This window comes from Thermobia domestica, chromosome 3, assembly GCF_964235325.1.
Source record: "Thermobia domestica chromosome 3, izTheDome1.hap1.1, whole genome shotgun sequence".
NCBI classification, from domain to species: Eukaryota; Metazoa; Arthropoda; class Insecta; order Zygentoma; family Lepismatidae; genus Thermobia; species Thermobia domestica.
Genome location: NC_137456.1, coordinates 160,672,113 through 160,688,262, shown reverse-complemented (window position 1 = coordinate 160,688,262; position 16,150 = coordinate 160,672,113). Strand labels below are relative to the sequence as shown.

General features: G+C 35.8%; 1 protein-coding gene across 4 annotated transcripts in view; it reads right to left on the bottom strand.

Moving 5' to 3' along the window:
* pns (DENN domain containing pinstripe) overlaps positions 1-16,150 on the bottom strand; it is a 284,119-nt gene that overhangs the window by 70,401 nt on the left and 197,568 nt on the right. For 3 of the 4 annotated variants that reach the window (XM_081751957.1, XM_081751955.1, XM_081751958.1), the window contains exons 5-9: positions 15,517-15,782; positions 8,746-8,933; positions 5,700-5,842; positions 1,763-1,959; positions 353-552 (exon numbers count right to left, since the gene is read on the bottom strand). In XM_081751957.1, coding sequence (XP_081608083.1) covers positions 353-552; positions 1,763-1,959; positions 5,700-5,842; positions 8,746-8,933; positions 15,517-15,782 — 994 coding nt within the window. The remainder of the gene's footprint in view (positions 1-352; positions 553-1,762; positions 1,960-5,699; positions 5,843-8,745; positions 8,934-15,516; positions 15,783-16,150) is intronic. The other variant, XM_081751956.1, reaches the window with a different exon arrangement.

The following is a 16,150-nucleotide window of genomic DNA, read 5'->3' as shown; positions in this document are numbered from 1 at the left end:
ACGAATTGTCCGTCACACGCTCACACCAGAACAGAAGGAACACCAAGTCAGATCTATTAAATAACGGCTCTAAATGGCACCCAGCTTTCTGCGGTACATCACTGTCACTAATGAAACATGGTGTTATGAATTCGGTTCAAAAACTAAATGACCAACTTGACTGGAGAGGTTCAGGGTCACCAGCGTCCAAGAATGTCAAAGAGAACCACAATCTTCCTTAAGAAGAAAGAAGAAGAAGAAAAAAAAACTTTCTTGAACGCCAAAGGTATTTTCCAACACGAATATTAACGTAGCTCTTTTACTAGTCTTACAACTTTCATAGCTTACCATTATAAACTATGACAGTACGTACCTGATTTGGTTGAATAACAAAATGTTCATACGCAGAAAATATATGTACAAAACGATTTAAGAATATTTCTCTAACAGCGTTGTTAAATTTTAGTTCCTCTGCATAAAGTTCTTGTTCTGAAAGTTCATGATTATTGAAATTTAAGTTCCCATCAATTTCTCTTCCTGTCGGTGACCTTGCCAAATCGTCCATACTTACACCTGCGAATTATAGATCAAAATCGTAAGGCTATGGCTGATAAAGTTAGAAATTATATATCTAATTTTAATCCTATTTTCTTGTACAAATTGTAAGTACTTAATGGTGAATGGAAAATGCATAACTTTCTGATTTCGCACAGCGTAACACATCTAAGACATGCAATCACATAAATGGATTACTTAGTTTTCACACATTACTAATGTGATTGCAACAATGTGAAAAACAATGAAATAAACCTGATAGCTGGACTCGCAGAAATTACAGATCTGATTTCGGGTTTCAAGATAGAGGAATTGAAGCTCGTTAATCCGTGTCGTGCTTTTGCCACATTACCTGTTGCTACTATATCTGATTTAGATGTAATTTCTGACTTAGTTTCTGATGCAAGATCAGTTTTAGTGCCTTAAAAACGCTACTTTGAACATAAAGTCCTGCACAAGAAATATTTCTCATTGAAATTAAAGCTATCTATCAACCGAAAGTGCTTACTTTTGAAAACTCTCTTTAATGGTTACAATCCTAATTCTATCGATAAGGAATTTTAATGTTTGAATGTAACTTCACAAATTCGCAGAGAATGACTACATATTATTGTCTGCAAACACGAATATGGAACTATGAGATGTTCAAATGTATTAACTATTGAAAGTCAACTGTATTCAAATAATATGCGGAAAGAAAATTCCACCAAGATGAAACCATTTTTTCGATTATTATTATTATTATTATTATTATTATTATTATTATTATTATTATTATTATTATTATTCTCGGAAAACTATTGAACTTTTCGATACCAATTATACATGACTAGAGAAATGGAACAAAGACTTATTTGCTTCAATTTTATATATGTAATGATACAACGAAAATAAATAATTGAAAATAAGAGACTGCTGTGGATCGAATCAGGGTCTCCTCTTACTGTATCAATGCGCTACCCACTTTGTTCGCAGACCAACTCCAAAGGGTTCCTTCATGAGGATTAAAGGAAATGGTAATTTGCACTTACAGTTATTAAGCCAAAATAACTCCTCTCAAAGTCGGATCTAGCTAAATCTTTTTTTTTCTTTTTTGCGTCAGAAAACATATATTCATTGTATTTTATGAAACTAATATTAAAATTTATGATTATATACACAAACACACAAGAACAAAAATTACGAAAACTCAAGTGTTCGTGAATGCATCTCAATGAGCTATTCTTACCTGTTCTTTTAACGATAGCTACAATTTTCTGCAGAGCTTCCGACTGTGGCCCCACGTTTGAATGAACACTGCTTATGCTAGAATGAGATCCGTTCATTGAGCCTTCTGTACTGGACATCCCTGAGTCTGAGTCATGTGACCAAGAGTGCTTCCTTCGCAGATGGTATCCATGACTGGAATTACATTCGTTTAGATTTCTGAAACAATAATGGAACTGGAACTTTTGTACAACTTCTACACGAATATTTTCTTAAAAGTTAAAATACTGTATTTTCTCAAAGCTAATACGCAAAGTATCTGTAACTCAACTCCTATTTAAACCACAAATAACTGAACTATGTACTTATTGATTGATTTTCTTCAAACAACTCCCTTTCTTGTGTTCTAAATCATTAAAAAGTATCCTATTTATTACAATGCACAGTAAGCTGCAATTTTTTTCGGTAATTCCACTGACACATATTCTTTGTTTTTCAATCTTGTAATTTCTATTTGTTGAGTTGAGTTGATTTTGAGTTTAACGTCCCTTTTAGCAGTGAGGCTATATGAGACAGGATCTACTGATTAACGTGGAATCCGAACCACATAAGCTCCCGCCGGGAATTGAACCTGGGTCTCTGATTTCTATTTGTGTTTACTGACTTTAAGAAGATTTGTGTTATCATGTAGACATTTCAGTTTTGTTTAACAAGCTTTAAAAATCTCAGCAAAAACATACTGGTATTACTATCAAAAATTCACCAAAAATATTTACCTATGTCTTGCGTCTGATTGTTATGCAGATATCTCACCATAAAATATCAAACATATATCATCATAAAATACAAACACATGACACAGGTAAATAAAGCTGAGTGGTACAATTTTTAAAGTTGGCAAAAGCAAATTATTCTGAACATATTTCATTAAATGAAAACATACTTTAGCTACTGCCGACTACAGAAAGTATTATGGTACATTACGATGCCTACTGACGTTTACTTCTTCCAATTCACTTGTTTTTAATAGCTTACAATAACAACTTCTAATAGTTGCTCAATGAAGCATAGCACGCTTCCACGGTTTACACTATCACTTCTGTACCGTATTTTACCACAGAAACATTAAAATGAATTGCTATTTTCGACTTCTACTCCACATTCAAGACAGGCAGAAGAGTAAAAGAAGCTATGCTAGAGAAAAGAAAATATATTAAAAGTGAAGAAGTACTTTAAAAACTGAGAATTCCTTATCGATAAGTTTGATTTAAAAAGGACTTTCCAAAGTTGTAGTCTTACTTTGTAACATTTCAAATCAATCCTGATATCACCTTACGTATATCAGTTATACTGAGCAGAATGTATAACTGTACCAAGTGTACTGCACACCCGCAAACCATCACCATGAGATTGCCACGAGCCAAACAACAGTATCTCGTTAGTCACGCACTAGAGCGGTGTAGTCGAGCGTAGTTTGATGCCAACGAAACTGAACATTCTGGGGGAGGGGGGGATTAATTGTGGCTTTTTCCGATGCTAATTTCACGGTGCCGCGCATCGTAGAAATGTATGAAGTGCGTGATTTTCGTGTAGGTCTTCCCACTGTAAATTGTATTATACGGAAATATGTGACACAGAATCCTGGGCCCACAACACCGACGGGAGCAGCTAGAAACCAATCTCCCGCGGAGAGGACCTTCCCGCTATTGCGTGTGGTTCGGTGTATGGCGACCTCCGAAAATCACACACACACAGTGTGCGATGGTCAGCAAATGCCGTACATCTCAGATGACAATCAACGGCGCCATTGGTAAGGATTTACGCCTCATAGTCGTTTGCAAGAGCACTGTGTACGTTCTGAAACATGCTATGTGGCTGAGCGAAAAAGAAACTGCAGGAGGATGTATGAATGTCATATCGCGGATGATCGGTGGAAGTTTGTTGTTACCTTTGATGAGGCAATCTGTTTACCTCGCTGATTGTAAAAAAAGTTCGTGCCATTACATTACAGTTTTCAAAAAGGGTTCATGATTATGACCGGTTTCTCGTACAGTGTCTAACTGCGTCTTTGAAATGTGGAGCGAAATGTCAAATTCAATGCTGCGTACTACCAGACGAATGTTCTAACTGAAATGTACCAGCATCAAATCCCAGCATGAAAAGGGCTGAACTGCACTACGACAAGGCATTCTGCCATACGGCGAGAACATCACTGGAATTCTACTACTTTCGACAAAAACTATTACTTGTTTTCGTGTAATTTGCAATCTATGGATCAAAGCTATAGCAATCAATCTTCTCAAATAATTCTTAAAGTTAGTAACACTGCTACGTATTACACATATACTTCTGTTCACCATTATGTAATAATCTTTATATGAAGTAACATGATGTAGTGCCATTTGAAAACAAAAAATGCATACCGAGTTGGGAACACTGCATTACTTACAGGACTGATAATAGTGCCTTTCGATAGCCTCTCTCTCTAGTGTGTATAATATTACTAAAATTTCATAGAGATTATTTAAATACGTTTGAACTTATTTCAATTTATTCAAATTTTACAATTGTCTCGGTTTACTTTCCCAAATCTTTACTGTGCTATAACTTCAATATTTATGCCCATTAGCAGCTAAAACTTTGGAATTAATTACACCTTCGGAAGGGCTGTCTAAATCTGTTTTCAGAATATGCAATACTCATTTTACACTTCGAGAGCATTTCTGGTTAGCTCTACATAAACGAAACAGCAGTGATTCCACAAAACAAATGCCTTCACTCCAGGGGCGGATCCAGGACGGACTTCTGGGGCGGCGGTGGGTTGCAATACTGCTACTCAGAGCTATTTTAAGAGCTCCGAACTCCGGGATGGGTTTTATTGATATATAAAATAAGAAAGTTTCCTCTTCTAAGGGGGGGGGGCGATCAACCCCCTAATTCCGCCCCTGCTTCACCCATCAAACGGGTAAGAAATTATTGTATTCAGCCCAATAATTTATTCGGTCGTGTTTATCTTTTACCTTAAATCCACGTAGGTTGCTACTGTACGACTGCTTATCGAAACTGGAAAGCAACAGGAAACTATATACATTTCGCTTTTTGAACTACAGGTAATAAAGAAATGTGTTTGATTTTTCCAAAACATTCCTGGATATTCTGGCGCGAAGATCGAAGAATACATTGTCAGTTTATTTATACTACATGAATAAAAAACAGTTTGTTCTTCTCTTAGCGTACCTTCATTGATAGTTTTTCTGTTTTATATTCTAATGCAACACCGAGGTTATAGTCGATGGAACCTATTATTAACGTGGGTCCTGAACCATGTCCTTAAATTGAATACGGCACAGTTGATGGGTGCACAGATCATTATGTACGATCAACCCTCATAATAGTATAGGCCGTTTCGCACCCACCATGTCACCTCCAAAATAGCTGGATTACAGGATTCTCTGCACGCCACCAGCCCCAGCTCTTGGTAGATTAAATCTTCACCTTCTTCGACAATTTCTATAAGTGTCAGATCCTGTTAATTTGTTCCGTACGTTTACCCGACGGAAGCTCATGTGGTTCGGACCTCGCGTTAAGACGTCCATATCTTATACAGCCTCGATGCTGAAAGGGACGCTAAACTCAAACCCAAACCGAAATCGTTAAGTATGCTCAACAAATGGATTCTCTCGTTTTAATATTGCTAACTTCTCCTTATACTTTTACTGTATTTCAGAGTTAATATCTGTTTATCAATTAATAACAGCTTTTACATCTATGTAAAGCCTGAAGTTTTATAAAATAATAATAATAATAATAAAAAGAATAATTCATCTTGCCAAGCCAATATTCCAGATGCATGGAAGATAATCTGCTTAAGTTAACCAGTGTATGCTGAGAAATAGCAACACAATAATAATAACACTACTACTAACATTACATACAGTGAGTATTTCAATCTAACTTACCGATCTAGCTGTCCTACAGGCACATCATATTTTGTCAATAAATCAATGAGTTCCGATATAAAATCGTGGCGCTGAGGAAAGGATGGAAGATCTTCAGGTAGCTGAATAGTTTGGCTGTCGATATCTATGTAACAAAGATTTGCCTGAAAATAAGATCATGTTATTAGAAGCAAGCTTGTGTAGAGCTCTAGTATATACATGTAGATTATCTATAGTTTCATACTTGTCACCAGTTTATTGATTATTGTTGTAATTATCCCATGCTTATTAATACATGTTCCTTGCCGAAGAAATATCGACCCCCTAAAGATGACACTAGGAATACTCACTAAATAAAGAGAAATGGGAAGTATATATTATTTATCAAATTTTGAAGAATCATAATATGAAAGAGAAAACAAAGCTACATATTTATATATAAAGACAAACAGTATCATAAAAATGTGAATAATGATTGGCTTAAGATTACTTCCAATTCAGTACTATAGAAGTATGTGTACATGTTCCAAACGGACGCTACTACTACTTACACATATTTGAAATTCTAAAACTAGATAGCGTGCATGCTGAATTTGAGGATGTGTAGTCCCCATCGCCACTGTTAATTTTATTTTCATTTATTTATTTTCAGATCATAGTTTGTTACCTCTTAACTCAAGTAACTTTCTAACTGTCTCACGATGTTGATCAACACCAATAATTTTGTACCCTCCGAAAATCGAACTCATCCACGTATGTGTGTGCAATACGTCTATGACGGAGAGGTTTGATTTAATGTTCAAAAAAATACATATAGTTATTCTCTGTGATTTCAGCGTATCTGTTGAGATTGCTAACTAAAAGCTCGAATACGACCACATGAAAAGCTCGTGTGAATCTAACTTGTACGATTACAATGTATAAAACAAATTAGCTCACGAGAAAGTGTAGTCCATAAACTACAAAGTAAAATGTAAAGGAGAAGAAAGAAAGAAAAAAAGTAACGCCGAAGGTCTTCATTATTGTCTAGCGATCTAAGGCAATAAATAGGATTGGTTTTCGAAATCATCCTAGGATTATAGCAATCCATTTGGGATTCTCTGGGCATATTATACGTTAATGTTAGTAAGGAATGCTCAGAAGGTTTTAGGGCTCGGATTACACCCATGATATATTTTTTTAAGGGGAAGGTTATTGGAAATTGCACAATTGAACTTTAATTATAGCACAATGACGCTTTTAAGAACGCTTACTGTGAAGAGTAACTACCTAGGTAGTATTAATAATTTTAAAATAATTAACTGCCATAGGAGGAATATACTCTCTTTAAAGGACAAAATTGTGGCAGAAGACGTGAGGCGGATATAGGCTAATTCTGTTTAAAAAGAAACTGGGCACAGACTCAAGTGAAGTAGCCTCCTATGATTTTGATATGCAAATCAGTGTAGGAACTCGTTGTCTTTGGAGAGGTGGGCCTAAGTTTCGAACTTTCTTTTTTTTAGGCATGGTAAATTTGGGGAGATTGTGCCCAAGCACTTGGAGGAGATGGGCACCGCTAATGAAAGTTTATATACTAATTCAAGGTAAAATGGTAACAACAACATAACTAAGCAACTAAATTAAAAAAAAAAAAGTATAATACGTAGTTATAATATGCAACTAACAAATTAGTTTGGAGTTCGTTATGAAATTCTGACGATATTGTAGGTACAACAATTTAAGTCATAGTTGAAACGTATAAATGGAGCCTCGAAGTTCTACCTGATCTTTACTGTTTAGTTTAATGGATACTATGGCCAGGGTTAGGACATCTTGCTGTGTTCACATTTTGTATTAATTTTTTTAATGTTCACATATGCAAAAGAGCAAACAAAATGCACATAAGTAACACGGAATACATGAACGCAGATAAGGCTTGATCTTTTTATGGAAGGAACACCTCTTTCTTCTAAAGAAGGAGAGTCCACGACAAAGTATAAATTTGCGTGTCATGCTATGTGACAAGAATTTGCTTATTCTTAGGAAATAAGTGCCTTAAAACACACTTCCGAAGTTAAGCAGAAAATAAAATCGACAAAGAAAGGAAAAATATGTTCAAATGAAATGAAATGATATCTAAGTTTTACGTCTTACTATTATGCCCTGTGTGCTAAAAGAGACAGTGATGAGGAGAAATGAATGAAATGGTGGAATGAAGAAAGTGGGAGGAAACGGGACAACCCCGAGGAAACCCATGCCGCATGGAAAAGTTTACTTGGTATGAGCGGCGATCGAACCAGGGACCCCACACAATAGAGGTGAACGCTCTACCACTGAGCATCGCGGTCCCACAAAGATATGTTCAAGTAGACCAGAGAATATATGGTGTAAATTTCCAAGTAACTATCTAACAATATACAAAATATGTCTAATACGATGATTTTTTTGTTTGTTTTGTTTTGTTTAGAATAGGTAGATTGATTTCGCGGCTAACAGACAAACTTTCAAACATGTTGGGCCGCGGCGGTTCAGTGGTAGAGCGTACACCTCTAATGAGTGGGGAGGCCAACTCCCGCAAAGTGGCCTTTGTCTCCTTTTCTTCTTCTTCCGTTTGGTGGGCAAACACCGTATGCGTGGGTTTTCTCGGGGCTTTCCTGTTTCATTCATTCTCATCGTCATAGTCTCCTTTAGTTTACAGGGCATAATAGCGGGACATAACACTGAAAAAATTAATTTCATTTCATTTCATTTCTTTCTAACGTGACTGTACTACTGCCTATAATAGTTTTTTTCCACTTCTAGGAGATTCATACCGTGTTAATTTTTAAATCGTACTAATTCCGCATTCTTGGCTACTTTTCATATAATATTAGGTTCTGAGTTGAATAAGAAGATTAAATCATGTCAAACATATCTTACCATATTATGGAAAACGTACTTTGAAGAAGCGACACAAAGAGAAATTGTACTTACACTATATTGTATGATGCAAAATGACTCGTAATCTACAACGAAAAAATTCAGAAAAAAAGACATGAACAAACAGCTATGTAACAATCACAATCAAATGACAAATGCAATTCCTTACCTCACTGGCTACCTTTATATTCGTTCGGGATCCCTCTTCACAACCGTGAAGACCCATTATAAAGGGAACTGGAGCATCCAGGAAATGGAGTAGAGAGACTGGCAGGATAGGGACATACACATGTTGCCACACAAATGGAAACAACAGCGTTGTTATAGACTCAGCAACTATCATTAACCGTTGATAGTCTGAAAGGCAATAACACAATAAACCTAGAGAATTGTATTTAAGATTGGATTCCTCCATAAAATAGACATTTTATTAACAAAATACACTGCCCCCCTCCCCCAAAAAAAATACAGCCCAGTGCCCATGATAGTTGAAAAAAAGAAGAAGAAAGAGAGTTTAATTTTAATAATAATAATAATAATAATAATAATAATAATAATAATAATAATAATAATAATAATAATAATAATAATAATAATAATAATAATAATAATAAAATCAACTGTAATTGATATATTTTTTGTCCTTCCTCCTTTTCCTCTTCTTCCGTTTGTCTTTTATTTGATACTGAGAATTATTAGTATCTGAGATTATTTTGATGTCATGGAAGAAGAAGAAAAGAAGGGAATTGTAGCAATGAACACATGGGTTATACATAAAGTACTTGCAGCATTATCGGGAAACGAGTATACATTTAATCGTGCATAAGAGAAGTCCGGAAATTGGTAGCTGGAGTGCCAAATGCAGTCGGTAAAGCCACTAGTTGCTGTGCCATACGTAGTTGATGTGGCCAGTGTTATGTATGAAGCAATGTTTACGAAACAAACAAACAAAAAAACAAACAAAACAAAAAAAAAAAAAAAAAACTATAAGTGATCCATGACAAGAATGCACGTCAGTCATGAAAGATTTCAGAATTAGTAGGAAGGATGTGCTTCCGTATCGAACGGCTGCAGGATAGGGAAACGAATTTCGTTCTGGTCGGAAGGAGTTAGCCGACTGGACCCATAACAGTAGTCGGTCTGTTACGGGGTAAGCGTAAGATATTGGAATTTGATGTATTATACAGCTAACGTCTTTTTTTACACATCAATGTGTAAAATTCAGAAATCAGTCTGTCGCAAAAGGCAATATTATATAGAAAACATGCAAACACAGTGACAAGAGCACAAGGATAAAATCTGTAACACAGTGGGATATTAATCTTCTTTTTACGAGAGCAGTTGTATTGATTGTGATGGGAAAAATAGCCTCGCTGCTTATGTACCAATCAGCTAGATTCATTCATTCTTTTGCTGGGGTTCGCGGCAAGGGTAAAGAAAGGCCCGAAGTAATATGAAAGATAAAAGAAAAATCAAATATATTTCGAGTTGTCACTTTAACTTGAAACGAAAAACACATGAAGTGACAATAGATAGGGGACAGGGAGAGGGAGTAAGAAATAAAAAAATGAAATGAAATCTTTAAGTTTTACGTCCCACGGTTATGCCGGTTAGGCTAAAGGAGACGGTGATGATGAGTAATGAATGAAATGGTGGAATGAAGAAAGTGGGAGGAAACGGGAGAACCCCGAGAAAACCCACGCACACGGTGTTTGTCCACCACGAGTAAGAAATAAGACATAAGTTAAATATGAACACTAGAAACAACCAGTATGCGGTTACAACATGGAGGTGGCGGAGAAACATAAGAGCTTGAGAGATTGCTCGATGATAATTTCCGAGCTGTATTGGTTAAGTTTGCTAGTAAGGTAAATTCAGCTCGAAGCTAAGCATAATAAGAACAATTCACAAGCAGGTGTTGAATACTTTGTCTAGCCCACCGGACGCATACAATAGTGGGTTGTCGCCATGGAATAGAACTCCATGTGTTAAATGTGAATTTCCCAATGCGAAGACTCAAAAATCTTGAGCTGGCAGGCTATCTAAGAGATTCAGAGCACGAATATCACAATATCTGATAACCTTGGGTCGTGCCTTTTCATTGCATTGGGTCGTTAGTAGCGCTCGTAAGTCTCAAGTACAAATGATGAAGAATATTGACGCATAATTTTAGATTTGCAAACCAGAAGAACATCAACCGACTACGGCGTTAAGTTAAAGATGGTTCATTCACTTCAATACACAGGCTCGAAATAGGATGGTACGGAATGCACCAGTCGTCAAACGTATGCTGATACCGTTTGTTTCAGAGAAGCAGGTGGACTTTGAAATTAATCGCCACTGGACTGTCAGGGAAATATACATAGAAGTTAGGCTTGGTCATCTTATTGTATACATCCGGAGGGAGAAACAACAACACTCGTTGTCACGTAGCGAGTACAGTAATCAATTGCTTCCCAGGTGCTCTGGGAAGTCTTGGAACATTTACCATACTCACCAGAAATAAATGCATGTGCGATTTAGAGCCATTTCCACGTTGGAAAAACCCCGCCGAAAGGCACCAGTTTCCAGATATCCCGTCTTTGCTACGGGATTTATTTTTTGGTGTTCCATTCTATTTTATTTATTTTACTGTAACTTACGTTCAAATCCATTATGTTAATCGACAGATTTTCACGATTTGGGGAATTGTTGTACAATTATTTACAATTTTACATTTCAAATTTTAATCAAACAATTGTTATAAATCACGGTTTCATTCAAATCTGTAAGACAACAGTTTTTTGAATTTTTATTCTCTTCTCTTTTATTATTATTGTAATAAAATATTTCAACTTTCATTTAATTTCAAACCTTCTCTGTTCAATGTGCCATCAAGTAATTTTATATCCATCTCTTAATAGCTTTTATATCTATGAGTGAATCTGTATGTAACGGACGTTCTTCCAAAAGAATTTTCGTTTGGGTACAAAACCCTGCGGACCAAAATCTCGCTGGGGCCGAAACCTCGCGGTCCAAAATCTTGCGGGTCAAAACCTCGCCTTGGCAAAACCTCGCGTCCCAAAATTTCGTCATACCCAAAATCTCGAGGTTCTGATCTCGGGACAAAATATGATCAAAAATAACGTTTTCAAATTTATATGAGGGGTTATAGTTTCAATTTAAGCCAATTTTATTTTGCCTATTTCGCACCTTACTGCCTAAATAATTGCTTTAGTGCCTAATGTTGCCTATTCTGCGCATTTTCTTCAAAATGGCTAATACTTCTGGACAGTTTCTCGCTAGTGTTGTAATCGGTAAAATGGAACATTATCAACAGCCCAAAATATTTCTTCTAGCATGTGAGGAACTGCTTCACTGAATTTACTTTGGCCATATGCGTTAAACATCAAGATATTCTTTTGTTTATCACGGATGCAGTGGTATACATGATGAGGAAAAAAAAAAAAAAAAAAAAAAAAGCTGCAACGGCACCTTAAGCTCTTTCCCAGTTATGCTTCACATAACGTGCGCACATGCTCTGCATCAAATTCATGAGGAAATCAGTGGTTTATTCTTCGAAGTAGATGCTTGAATCTCCAATACCATGAAAATATTTTTACAGGTCCATCCCGGATCCAGCTATTTAAAGAAGCAGCCCCTGAACTTGCTGTACCTCCAAACCCAGTAAATAACAAGGTGGGATACTTGGATTTCTGCAGCTCTACATTACGCAATCAACTTTCAGACCGTAGAGGAAGAAGTAAATTCTCTGAAGAGGATGCCTCGTCAATTCGCATAATACAACAACTGTTGAACAATGATGTTATGCAAAATGATTTAACTTTCATTGCTACCCACTATTCAATTTTGAAAGGCGTTTTTGGAAGAACGAAATTTAAAAAAAAGAAAAAGAAAAAGAAAGAAAAAACTTGAGCAACTCCCTGGAACATTTACATTCTGTAGTGAACAAAATTTGCTCTGTGCCAGGTGCGAAGGACCAAGCAGTTCGTAACAAATGTGAGAGAGTTATTGCAACCAGTAAGACTTGGACAAAATAAAAACAATTAGACAAGTGCTGAAAAGCGAAAGTTTGTTCAAATGAATTTTATCCACTTGTTCTTACGTGCTTCAAATATACCCCGGTTAAATCCGTGGAAGTAGAGCTATTGTTCTCAATTTTGAAACATATTATAGATCAAAGACATAATTTATCAGTTGCAAACCTCAAAAAGGATCTTGTAATCATGCGTAATCGAGATGAATTATTCCTACCGTCGACAAACCACCAGAATGTATTGAATTAAAATACACGAAACAATTTATCTTTTTGTTTGAAATCTGCCAATATTTCATCTTTAGACTGTTGCGTGTTGTGATATGAACTCCTGTGTGTACAAATCAAATGTAAATTACGAACTGCTGTTTGTAGTGATAAAATGCCGTAAAACTGGACTGCTATGTGTTTTGATAAAGCGTATAAAATTTGGACTGTTACGTGTAGTGATAAAGTGCTGTATAGAATGTATTTACAAATATACATGGAATGCATGTCAAGCTTCGTTTTTATAGGCCTATATAGATACAGTAAAAGAATATATTAATATACTCTCTTGTTTCCATATTCTCTGAACATACTCTAAGACTTGAATTCATTTTTTAATTGTATTAAGTATTTATCTTCATTATTTCGAGTTACAGTTTAGTGCCTTTAAAAAAAAAAAAAAAAAAAAAAAAAAAAAAAAAAAAAAAAATGCCTATTTGGCTACCTATTTTCCAGGTTTTTAATGCCTAAACATCCGGTCTCTAGTAATAACACATAATTGCATTAAAATAATGAGAAGTAAAATTCTAACGCGTGCTTTGAAAATCTATCCTATATAAAAATGAAAATGACTATGCTTGTGACATCATACTTCTTCAGCCACCCGACCGATCTCGATAAAATTTTCAACATAGATGAGGTTCGAGCCTGGGAGGTATTTTATAATATTTTGACGGTACAACGAAGGATACGGGGAGATATTTTAAAATAAATAAAACTTAATAGCTCTTGAACCACGAGACCAATTTTGATCTAATTTGCCACAGAGATCAGGTTAGAGCCTGGGATTTTTTTTTTATCATTTCACTTTGACGGGAATGGGGAGGGAAAGGGGTAGACATATAGAAATACATAAAAATGAAAGTGGCTGCATTTGTCACTTAATAACTCTTGAACCACTCGACTGGTCTCGATCAAATTTTCAACATATATGGGGTTTGAGCCTGGGATGGTTTTTATTTCACTTTGACGGTGACCTTAGTATATTCTAACAAAATCGAATAATATTTATGAAAGTATGAAATAATATCTGAGTTTTTACGTACCTCAATTATGTCCTGTAGGTTCAAGGAGACGTAGATGATCAGAATGAAGGAAATGATGAAATGAAGAAAGTGGGAGGAAACTGGAATACCCCGAGAAAGCCAACGCTCACGATATTTTGTCTCTTCAGGAATTGCAAATTAAGAAACTCATTGGTAAATTTTAAGCAAAGGTTTCATTCTGCAAGGTTTTGGCCAAGCGAGATTTTGGTCCGCGAGGTTTTGGGCGGCGAAATTTTGACCCAGCGAGATTTTGTCCTGTGAGGTTTTGGCCACGCGAAATTTTGGGCGGCGAGATTTTGGCCACGTGAGGTTTTGGACTGCGAGATTTTGGGCGGCGAGGTTTCGGCAGCGAGATTTTGTCCGTATCCCAGAATTTTATGTCGTTCTTTTAGTGTATGTTGCGCTAATGCTGACTTGTCTGTGATTTAATCGTACCTATCTTGTATGCTTCTCACATCTGGTTTTTATTGACGTTAATGTTTGTCCAATCCTTGTTAAGCACATTCACATGGGATTGAACAAATACCTGTGGTGTCTAATCTTTCATGGAGAGCAGTATTTCCCTGATCTTTAAAGGTAGCATGAGAATTGTTGTGATTCCGTACTTTTCTTGGGAAGTCTTGTTTGTATTCCTCAAATTAGTCAAGTTCAGACGACGAACGCAGTCAGTGCGATTAAAATTAATAAAACACGGATGAAACACCAGAAAATCAGTTACTTGATTACAAGTATCTCCTTCAACATTATGTCGAATATACATTGTCAATACTTTATTTACAGCCGAAAAAACTTGCCGAATCTTTAATTCATTCCAAAAACCAAGAAAGAAAGAAAACAACGTATACATTACATAAAGACATAATAACTTCCCTACGATCGGTCTTTATATTATGATCCCCTTCCTTAGGCTATCCAAAGCTCTCTTTCCCCTAGTTTATTTTATTTTATTTATTATTATTATTATTTTTGTCAAAGTTTTTATGGATGCCGTGCGTATTACTCATGCGAGCAACATCTTACCCATATTCGATGTATCCAAGTTTCTTATCCGTTCAGTGACTTCGAGCTATTGTAACTTTATATAAATTAGATGTTATGTAACTTTATATAAATTTATCCGTATGTTTATCTATTTTCGCACCAATAATAGCTAATATATTAAAGGAAAGTTCTTAAAGCGTTAATTATCTTGGCATTTTAGCCTTTTGTTTTACAGCTTCAGAGGAGAAAGGGATTTTTCAATTTGAGATGGCATGCAAATCTATTAGTGTGGTTATGGAAAAACACGAAAAAATGACCGGTTGCTGACTCCAAGAATACGGCTGCAAGTAGCTTGATCATTTCTAGACGCTTTATATGATTTTTTTTTTTTCGTTTTAAATCTACTTTGTCTCTCTCGCCAGGGGTTATACATATACCACTATTGATATGCAATATTTCATACTACAGTTAAAATTCTATTTTTTCACCAAATAACAGAATAAACAAATACAAATGTATAATCGTATCATTACATAGAATTCACACATATATTTAAACACTGCACTCTTGCAATTAAAAAACTCACAATGAACACCACTTCTTTGGTTACCTTTCGAGTAAAGAAGCACTTGATTTTCCAGAAGTACACATGTAAATAACTGTATCACACAGTCAACGCCTAAAAGAGTGAAAAATTCTCGTAATGAAAAATCGAACACTGGTAATTCTTCGATTGAGCTTGGACGCTGCACTATAATATTGTCCCCAAAACACCAGAACTTCATGCTCCTTCCAGGTTGAGGCACAGGAACTTGATACAAAAGGTTGTATACATAGCTCTCTAAACTTAAGCTCGGTGGGTCCGTCGTGATGCACCTGCAAATAAACAATACAGATTAAATTACACAAGATAACAAAGTAAATTAAAAACACAAAACTTGTCTACACTTCCTTGTTTTGTTAAAAAGTATATCTTGTTGTAGCATTTATAGAATTTTGTTTATTTTACTTCATTCTATATTGAAATGCCACCTGGACTATGAAGACTAGCCTTTATGATGTTTTGTTCTAGTTCCTTCTGTCAAGAAGACCATCACAAGAACATTAACACAGCAGAAGAGGCATGATAGTTTAATGGAAGAGATTCTCTCTGACGCTGCAAGTACCTGTTTCTATTCTAGCCGCAATAAAGAGCTTCCTAGTGACTGCGTGAGAGACTCGCGTGCGATTCCCGGTCGTTTGGA